The 10,508-nt window shown below is 48.8% G+C and overlaps 1 protein-coding gene across 1 annotated transcript; it reads right to left on the reverse strand.

Moving 5' to 3' along the window:
* Nucleotides 1–4,253: 4,253 nt before the first annotated feature.
* Nucleotides 4,254–10,506, reverse strand: LOC311119336 (uncharacterized protein; the record flags this gene model as incomplete). The annotated part of the gene is made up of 3 exons (XM_084194057.1): nucleotides 4,254–5,932; nucleotides 6,705–6,758; nucleotides 10,476–10,506. The coding sequence occupies 3 exons, from the start codon at nucleotides 10,504–10,506 to the stop codon at nucleotides 4,254–4,256; spliced, it is 1,764 nt and encodes a 587-aa protein (XP_084050183.1).
* Between the last annotated feature and the right edge of the window lie 2 nt (nucleotides 10,507–10,508).

Here is a 10,508-nt window from a genome sequence, read left to right on the forward strand (position 1 = left end):
AGCATTCATTTGGCCCAGAGGTTATCGGGGAGGGAAGAGGAGAGAACAGCATTCATTTGGCCCAGAGGTTATCGGGGAGGGAAGAGGAGAGAACAGCATTCATTTGGCCCAGAGGTTATCGGAGGTTATCGGGGAGGTGGAGTGAGAGCAGGGCTTCAGAATATGACAAGATAACAACCAAAAAAACTAACTTGACAGAGAGAGCCGGAATGTGAAAATGGAGGCATGTTTCTACAAATTGTGAATTCATTTCAATCACTTATAACAAGCTGTAATCTTTAACAGTTAGATGTCAAATGTTTGCCAACACTACTTTCCTTCCCTCTCAAAAAATATACTACTATTCACTCTCTCCCTTGTCCCTGTTATCCATCCTATTCATCCTTGTGCCATTATTTAGAAACAAGGCTTCTGTTTTTATCTGAATAACATTAAGACTGAAGTCAGCTTGGACTGGTTTCTTGGAACATGCAAGACGTTTCGGAAGGGACAGTTCTTACCCTTGATAGAAAAAAGTAAATCAAAATAGTTTTTTCCAGAGACATCAAAATGGGAATGCGTGACATGGCTTAGTTTGGGAAAAAAAACTACAATGGAACAACAATTTGAATTAAGACTCCAAAAACCTTGTCGTCTGCTGTTGTGTGGATGGATGGTTGGAACACATGTTGCCTCCTGCTTAGCTCTGCTCTGCTAGTAAGATCTAGTTTCTACATCGGCTCTGGGTGCGTCCCAAATGGCACCCTATACCCTTAAGAAGTCAACGTTGTCCAAATTAGTGGACTATTAAGGGTATCTGTTGCCATTTGGAACATACCCTCCTCTCTCCGCCACTAGAGTTGTCTTGTAGAACACGAGTATTGTTCATGATCTGATTTTTAATTGATTGAATAAGAACTTAAGCCCTATTTTTCTCCCGCTCTCTTTTCTGGGAAGTTGTCAGCGTGTTTAGGACTCCCAGTGAGACATTGACACTGACCGGGACTGCGTACCAAATGGCACGCTATTGCCTTCTGAAAAAGCATTGGGTTAGCGTGGCTGTTAGCTTGGCTCCGTCAGAAGATGGCCTGTTTCAACACAGATGATGACACTTCATAGCACTCTCCAGGAGCCCCCATTCCCAATCACTTAAATCAAGACTCTCAATCAATTCTAAAGCATTTCCAATCTTTGTAGATGGATGACTTAAAAATACCCCTTCTCTCTTCTAATAGAAGTTGGCCAAAAGCTGCACAACAAACCGTGAGTCTTGAGCCTGTGCCAATTCCTAAACTGTCATAATTAACTTTAGCTCACTCCCTCTCTCTTGCTTTCTTTTTCATTGATTGAATTATAATTGTAGTTTTTCTAGGAGGGGAGCAGTAATTGGTTTTGCTGCCACATTGCCAAGGTGATGTTTACCTCTCCTCTCTCTCTCCCTATGCTGTCCCAACCCCAAGGTGATGTCACTCAGTTTGTCATCCTGGGGTTCGTCCCAATTGACACACTATCCTATATAGTGCACTACTTTTGACCAGAGCCCACAGGACACTGGTCTAAATTGGTGCACTGTGTAGGGGATAGGGTGCACAACTTCTCCCTTCTTCCTCTCCCTGCCCCCCCTATTCCCCTTGGTTGATCTTTAGCCCCATAGAATAACATTACCTGCCCAGAAGGATGCTCATTCCCTCAGATAAGCCAAGACATGACCCCCCTGGTTGCCCCGCTATCCTCCCTACCACCCTACCTCTATCTTTCATCGCTCTCTCTCTCTCTCTCTCTCTCTCTCTCTCTCTCTCTCTCTCTCTCTCTCTCTCTCTCTCTCTCTCCTTCTCTCCTTCCCTCTATCTCTCTCTCTCTCCTTCCCTCTATCTCTCTCTCTCTCTCCTTCCCTCTCTCTCTCTCTCCTTCCCTCTCTCTCTCTCTCCTTCCCTCTCTCTCTCCTTCTCTCCTTCCCTCTCTCCTTCCCTCTTTCTCCTTCTCTCCTTCCCTCTCTCTCCTTCCCTCTCTCCCTCTCTCTCCTTCCCTCCCTCTCTCTCCTTCCCTCCCTCTCTCTCCTTCTCTCCTTCCCTCCCTCTCTCTCCTTCTCTCCTTCCCTCCCTCTCTCTCCTTCCCTCTCTCGCCTCTCCCTCTCTCTCCTTCCCTCTCTCGCCTCTCCCTCTCTCTCCTTCTCTCCCATTCTCTCCTTCTCTCCCTGCTCCCTCTCTCTCCTTCTCTCCTTCCCTCTCTCTCTCTCTCCCTGCTCCCTACCTTCTAAACGGAGCACAAAAATATGTGCAGAGGGAGGGGCTAAGAGGGGAGAGCTGCAGCGGCGGCTGCTTTAGTCTGATGCTAATGCAAATCCTCTCTGTGCTGCATACCAATGTGTCCTAAACCTGCCTCTCAGCTTCCTCTGCTTGAGCCCCAGCCTTAGCCGCTCTCCTCTCCCCTCTGTTTGCTTATCACAGGAGCTGCATTTGCTCTCAGGGGGGAGGTTCTCTACAGTTTAACGTAGGGCTGCGAAGGGTACTTATCTGTGCCTGTCCCCCCCCCCCTCTCTCTCTCCTCCTTTCTGCCTGTTTTTCTCTCTCTCCTTTCATTCCAGAAAAGGGAAACGTGAGAGACTGTCAGGCCAGGCTGACAAGAGCAGGATTTGTGATATGGAGATAAATGCCCTAGTTGGCTGTGTTGAGTGAAGGATGTTTCTACCGACTGACTGGCAGCAGTAGCGAGCAGAATCTTGCTGGATCACTGGTGTGGGCGACAGAATATTAGATTATTTTTGCCTGTCCTTAATTGGTTCAATGTTGATCCTGTCAGAGCTGATTATGGTCTGTGTTTCTACTGGCTGGGAGCTCGAACACGACTGGGAGTCCTCCTGGGACAAATGTATTTTCAGGATGAGAGACACTGTGCAGGGCAGAATGGGTTTTTCCATTGTTCATCATTACTCTTCTCTCTCGCTGTCTCTCTGTACTAGCTAGATATCGGCTACTTCCAGAATCTTCTACTTGTGTGTGGATGTTGGCCCCTGGCCTATATTGCATCAGTAAACGGCGGTGGAAATTGGTTAAGCTGCGGCTACCGTTGCTGTCAGTGAGGATGCTGGCATCTGTCTGCGGGTCGTCGCACTGATCCCTTTTAATACCACAGTGTGGCCGACGATGTAAAGGGCCTGATACATCTCCACCACCACGTCCCGTTTCAGAGAGACTGTTTGGTTAAAGGGAGTGTTTACATGTAAAGGGCCCTGATACATCTCCACCACCACGTCCCGTTTCAGTGTAAAGGGCCCTGATACATCTCCTCCTCCACCACGTCCCGTTTCAGAGAGACTGTAGACTGTTTGGCTAAGCAGGTACTGCGCCTTATTGGACGTTAACCTTTCCACGGACAGTGCTAAGCTTTTAGATTTAATGGGAGGCAATGGCCTTTATTGAATCAAATTTAAATCTGGAAACAAGAAGGCTATCATTTGGTGTTCACTGAACAGAATGGGAAGATCCTGTTTGGCTCCAGGGAGAGACGGAGAGAGGGAGGAAATGCACGTTTTGAAACATAAATAGCAACCAAGTAATGTGTAGCAGATTAGATTTTCTGTTGGAGATTTAATTCAGATTGTGACATATAAATAAACATTTATTCAATATTCATAGTCATTTACAAAAAAAAAAAAAAAACCTAACAATTGTGAATAATACTTTTCATTTAATAACCAACCCCATTTAATCACCACTGTACCAACAGGTGATTGTGAAAGTGACATACTGTGGCTACCGTGCGTCCTTAAGAAATCTGTCATCGTAATCCGTGTTCCTTTCCGACACTGATTCCCCTTTTTAATAATGATATCATGATGTAGACCACCATGTCTCAGTAGCTGTAAGAGGTTCAGTCTCCAGACATTTTGGCTGAAGATTTAATAATAATCTCTGTGCTGCGGAATATGGTGACTAATAATAATGTGGTGACACATCTCTCTCTCTCTACCGTTTTCCCTTTGGAGACTGATTGCCCACAGCTTGATATGAACATTCATAGAAAAATAAATGTGATTATCTCTACTACTTCATACATGTTCACTGTCCGTTCCACTCACCAGTCATCCACTATCCCACTCGATATACTCATCTCATTGATTTCTCAAAGCTAGCGAGTAGAAATTATGCTTTTTTTGTTGTTGTTGTTGTTGTATAAACTCGGGAGAAAAGCAAAAAAAATAAACCCTGTATCATTTTGAAATGGTCAGAAATGGTAAACACCCCATATGCTGCTGCAGGAGGAATATACATAGTTTATACTTCACACTCTTTGTAAGGCAGCTGCTGACACTTGCACTGCCCGTAGCCGTTGATGATGACCAGCGCTCCCTCCTCGTGGCTGGGCTCGTACTCGTTATAGGGTACCTGCGTGGCCAGGTCCGCCATTTGCTGCCGCTGCTGGGTCCTCATCTGGCGGCGGTTCTGCATGGCCGAGCACTGGCGTATCCTGCGCATGGTAGGAGGGCAGCACTTCCGTGAGATATACACAATGAAAATAATGAGGAAGAAGGAAAACAGAAGGACCATAGTTCCAATGATCACCCTCTGGGTTAGGACCGTGTTGTCCGTCTCCGAGAAGTCCTCCGTGACTCCCACCGCTCCGCCGCCGCCCTCCACTGTCGTGGCGGAGGTTGCCAGGGCGGTTGCCAGGGCGGTGCGTGGCGTGGCGGTCGTTGTCGTTATTGTCGTAAAGCGCCCAAAATCCAAATAGAAGTCCTGCGTGGGTGTCTGCTGCATTATTCCAAACAGCGAGCTGGTGGCCTCCGCCGCCGTTCCCGTCGACGTGTCCGTGGCCGTCGACAACGCGCTTGTGGTCAAGACGACCGGTGGCGGCGCCGTAAAATTCGGACAAAGCTGGAATCCATAAACGGCATCCAGTATCTCCTCGCCCTGGGCGTACTCGGGGGTGTGGCACAGGATGGAGTGTTCCCACCTCCCCTTAAAGGTGCTCAGCCAAGTGGCCAGGGAGCAGATCCGTTTGGTACATTCCCAAAGGTTGCTGGACAGCCCCACGGTACCTAGAGACAGCCACATATCCATGACCAGAGGGTCCAGGCTGTCTAGCTTGTTGTTATCCAGTAGGAGGATCTTCAGGTTGGGCAGCGTCTCGAACACGTCCGGGGTCAGCACCCGGATCTCGTTCCCTGTGAGGTCCAGCTTCTCCAACGTGGTCCAGGTCCACTCCATGTTGCAGGTCAGGTTGGAGATCTTGTTCCACTGCAGGTAAAGGAACTGCAGAGCCACCAGGCGGGGGAAGTGGGCCAGGTTGATCTTAGTCAGCTGGTTGTGTTCCAAGTGGAGTTCTCTGAGCTTAATGAGGCCAGCGAAGCCGTTCCGGGCCAGGCTCCGCAGCCGGTTGTTGGACAGACCCAGGTACTCAAGGCTGCGGCAGTCCCAGAAGGCCCGGACGGGGGTGGTGCGCAGCGAGTTGGAGCGCAGGTGGAGGATCTGCAGCTTGCGGAGGCCGTGGAACAACTCAGGCTCCAGCGCAGTCATTAGGTTGAAGGACAGGTCCAGGATCTGTAGGTTGATGAGGTGGATGAAGGTTGTGTTTGGCAGCTTGGTGATCCGGTTGGAGCTCAGGTTGAGGTCTTTGAGCTTGTAGAGCCCCTGGAAGACGTCCTCCTGCACCGTGGTGATCTGGTTGTGGTCCAGGTGGAGCCAGGTGAGCTGGGAGAAGCCATAGAACTGGTCCGGGCTGAGTTCAGCGATGCTGTTGTGGCGGAGCGACAATCCCAGGGCCCCCCTGTCAACGCCGTCCGGGGGCGCTTCTAATCCCTGGGTGTCACAGTAGAACTGCTGGTCCTCGCATCGGCATTTCTGGGGGCAGGTTGTGCATGACGCAGGAGACAGCAGGCACAGCAGCATGCTGATCACACACAGGCACAATGCCGTTGGTGCAGGTCCCACCAATGGCCACCTTGAATGGAAACCTGGGGGGTTTAAAGATAATAATAAAAATCAACCAAGGGGAGGGAAAGCTGATCTGTCAATGTTTTTTATTTTATTTTTATCCTCCCTCTAGTCTTCCTCTAGCTTCGTCTACCTTCACACACTATCGATCGCATATCATCACTGCTATGAACATGAGTGTTCAGAGTTTACTTTGACGGCAAGCAAGGAAGGAAGGAAGGGGAAAAATCTGTTCTGTGTTTGAGAGGATGTTACATGTGAAGCTAATGTGTTGATACGTGCAGCAGTGATGAGGACTTGTCATTCTCCTCCCATCGTAATGGGTTATGATCAGACGAAGAAGATCTGCAGGTTATTTTCCTTTTTAAATGATTTCTCATTCTTCGTCTCTCTGCTTCTATAATCATTATACCTTGTGATTCAGTAGATTTTAAAAAATATATATAAGTTCAGTTTACTCTCAACATTCTTTAAAGGATGTGCCATGCCAATGTAGAGTTTTTTGAAGGATGTGCCATGCCAATGTAGAGTTTTTTGAAGGATGTGCCATGCCAATGTAGAGTTTTTTCCCGTACTGTTATACAACATGTCAGTTGGTCGTTTAATTTAATAAAAATATCACGACTTGACTACACCCCCCCCCCCCCCCCGCAATAGAGAAGGGAAAGAAGAGGAGGATGACATTGGAAGTAAATGGAAAAGCCTTGAATACCCCTATTAGCCCTCAGCCCCTCCTTTTCACTCTGTTTCCTATTCAGGTCCAGACTCTCTGGATAAAAGAGGATAACTTACCCATTCTTTTGTGCACATCGGAGGCTGCATTCAACTGTCCTTTTCCGCAGCAGACTCCCGAAGCAGCCAGATGGAACACAGATCCAAACAGAGAAAATAAAAGCCCTTCTGAATCACAAAAGGAACCGGGCTCTTCTCTTCCTGAAAGAATAAAGCAGCAGCGATGCTCTTGAGCCCTCCCAATTGAAACAAAATCACAAATCCCATGTCCCTGGTTGATGATGATGTCGGTTTCTAGTAGTCCTCTTTGCCTCTGTAGTTTTAATCCCACATTATCAAAACGGCTGCATTTTTATTATATCTTAGTTTTTGGTTGATGATTTGCGTCCAAAGCGCCCTGGCTCTGAACACAGCCGGTCTCTGCTGCTCTCCCTCAGCCTTTTGTTCCCTCCTTCCTCCACACTGCAATGATGTCAGCTCAATTGGTTAATTGAGGATCAAATGGTCCCCCTCTTGGCTGGTGGGGGGTCCTCTACGTCCCCTCACCATCCAGCCCCTAACTTGTTGATGGCAGGGAGACCCGGCAGGCAGAGACCCGTTGGGTTGGTCGGTCCGTGGTGTGTGGTGGCCAACACAGCCAACTGCAGCGATCAGTGAGTTGGAGGGAGCTGCTCTCCTCCTATGTGCTCTGGGCGTTCAGGAAGCCAGCTAACAGTGGCAGAGAGAAAAGAGGAGCCGAAAGCCGGGGATGTTGGTCTGCTTTTGTTGCAGCCACTCACCACTACAGAGTGGTGGCAGCCTGGCGTCGATAATCAGTGCTGTTTCCTCTCTCTCTCTCTCTCTCTCTCTCTCTCTCTCTCTCTCTCTCTCTCTCTCTCTCTCTCTCTCTCTCTCTCTCTCTCGCGCGCTCGCACTTTCTCTACTGCTCTCTTGCTTGCTCACTCGCTTGCTTTCCACCTTGCGCACAGTGCTCACGAGCCTCATTCCCCCTCTCCCTCTCCACATCTATTTTTCTTTCGTCTTCCGTCCTTTCCGCTGACTCGTCACCATCAGAATATTGATATCTCCAACATGTTGCGGCAGCTCCCTGTTGAAACCAACCAGGACTGTAAATCTTAACCTTGCCTGCCTGTTGTCTGACTGGCTGTATATCTACAACATACACACGCCAGACATAAAGAAAATATAATTATTAAACAAATGGCCATTTTTATGAATCCCTGGACTCCCAGAGAAGAGAGTGAGGGAGGGAGGGGGTAGAGCAGTAGAAATATGCTGCAAAGCCCCCTTGGTTGACCTGAGCAGGAGGTGGGTATGCTATAGTCTGGTCAGAAGGAGGCCATGGGTCTCCTCCCACCCCATCCCATCCCATCCCTTCTTCTCCTCTGTCTCTCCTCTGTGGGAGATGGGTCTCCTCTCCTCCCACCCCATCCCTTCTTCTCCTCTGTCTCTCCTCTGTGGGAGATGGGTCTCCTCTCCTCCCACCCCATCCCTTCTTCTCCTCTGTCTCTCCTCTGTGGGAGATGGGTCTCCTCTCCTCCCACCCCATCCCTTCTTCTCCTCTGTCTCTCCTCTGTGGGAGATGGGTCTCCTCTCCTCCCACCCCATCCCTTCTTCTCCTCTGTCTCTCCTCTGTGGGAGATGGGTCTCCTCCCACCCCTCCCCATCCCTTCTTCTCCTCTGTCTCTCCTCTGTGGGGGATGGGTCTCCTCTCCTCCCACCCCTCCCCATCCCTTCTTCTCCTCTGTCTCTCCTCTGTGGGAGATGGGTCTCCTCTCCTCCCACCCCTCCCCATCCCTTCTTCTCCTCTGTCTCTCCTCTGTGGGAGATGGGTCTCCTCTCCTCCCACCCCTCCCCATCCCTTCTTCTCCTCTGTCTCTCCTCTGTGGGAGATGGGTCTCCTCTCCTCCCACCCCTCCCCATCCCTTCTTCTCCTCTGTCTCTCCTCTGTGGGAGATGGGTCTCCTCTCCTCCCACCCCTCCCCATCCCTTCTTCTCCTCTGTCTCTCCTCTGTGGGGGAGGTTCTCTAAAGATGGGTCTCCTCTCCAGTGTTGTGTTATAGATGCCAACCTGTTAGCTCAATGGTGTTTATGACCTTGTGTGTGTGTGTGTGTGTGTGTGTGTGTGTGTGTGTGTGTGTGTGTGATACTTCAACTTGATTTGTTGTGATAGTAGTGGGTGGGTCCCAGACAGACCACTCCCCCATCCCCCTCTATCCCACCAGACAGACCACTCCCCCATCCCCCTCTATCCCACCAGACAGACCACTCCCCCATCCCCCTCTATCCTACCAGCCGTCCCATATTGTTCTGATGTATTTACAGTACAGTATAGGCTCATCATGCATATTTCAACACATTCTCTTCTCAACGACCAAGCATCTGTCCCAAGTGGCACATTGGTCCCTATATATAGTGTACTGCTTTTGACCAGAGCCCTACGGGCACTGTATAGGCAATAAGATGCCATGAGTAGGGTGCCATTTGGACACATTCTATAGTTCTCCTGTATCTTCTGTCAGCAACACCTGGTTATCTTGTTGGCTGCTCTGTCTCTGAACCCAACCGGTCGGAGGAGTTAGGTGGAGTTGAGTGTGTGGATTGTTTTCATAGTGGAGGACCGGAGTTTGACAGTTTTATCATGTGCTCGCTGAACGCTTTTCAGGGGTGAACTTTTCATTAGGAGCCTGTTAAATAGCCTGATAATAATAGCATGGGATCCTCCTAGCTAGCCTTAATAATAGCATATCATTTGGCTGTCTAGCCTGTTTGCTAACCTGTTAATTGTTAGCATAGCATTGGAACAGTCTGATAATATGCAGTGTTAGTGGATGCTGATGACAAGCCAGCCAGCTCCAGTTCAGTGTATTTATTCAGTTCTATTAACAACCTGCTCCTCTCCTGTAGCCTGTCACAGTCTAGTACTGCGACCTTATCTTTTAATGACTTGATCCCTCTCCCTCTCTCCCTCCGGATGCGTCCCAAATGTCACCCCTATTCCCTACGCAGTGCACTACTTTTGACCAAAGTCCTACGGGCCCTATTTTGGGAATCTCTCTGCAGTCAGGCCGCATTAACTCTTTCTGATTACATCACGACACGTTGAGGTATTCATTTCTTCTTTTCTCACTCCGTGGTAGAACACGACTTGTTGTGATGTCACCTAGCTTCGCGGTCTGCTCGCGTCCTCCTCTGTTACGAAGGTAGATTCTATCTGCATCCCAAATGGCAACCCTTTCCTTATTTAGTGCGCTACTTCCCTATTGGGCCCTGATCAAAAGTATTGCACTGCAAAGGGAATAGGGTGACATTTTGGATGCACCCTCTTTCTCCCTGTGAGATTCATTCACAGTGTGAGAATGAGGGAACGAGAGAGAAAATTCCTCCTGTGCCGTGTTAGCTCATCCTGATCTCAATCTCCAAACACCCTTAGATAGAACAGAACAAGGAAATGACTAGAGCGTTCTGCGCAAGGTGATTGGTCGGCCAATTAAAACCTATAGAACATCTAGGCATGGTTTGGCGCAGTAGGAGGTAGCTGCCGTGATCATTAGGCTCCACACAAGACACTTTATTTCCGTTGAGTTGATATCCCTCCTCAGGGAAACTCAACGAGAGCGGGAGAGAACGAGAGATGGATGAGCGATATCTGTACTGTTCTCTCCCTGACTAATCATATCTGTAAACTGTCTGTTTTTAGTTGGGCTCTAATGGTTTTAAACAAACAGTTGTTCGTATGTCTGGCCTATCTCACTCATATCGCTGTATTATAAATGATTGTCTTCTTAAGGCGTGTGATTCATCCCTCAGTGACTTTCAGCCACCTCTTACCCTTGGTCTCTGTCTCTGTGGAAATAGTCATTA

The sequence above is a fragment of the Coregonus lavaretus genome, assembly GCF_964263955.1.
Source record: "Coregonus lavaretus genome assembly, contig: HAP1_SCAFFOLD_6050, whole genome shotgun sequence".
Taxonomy (NCBI): domain Eukaryota; kingdom Metazoa; phylum Chordata; class Actinopteri; order Salmoniformes; family Salmonidae; genus Coregonus; species Coregonus lavaretus.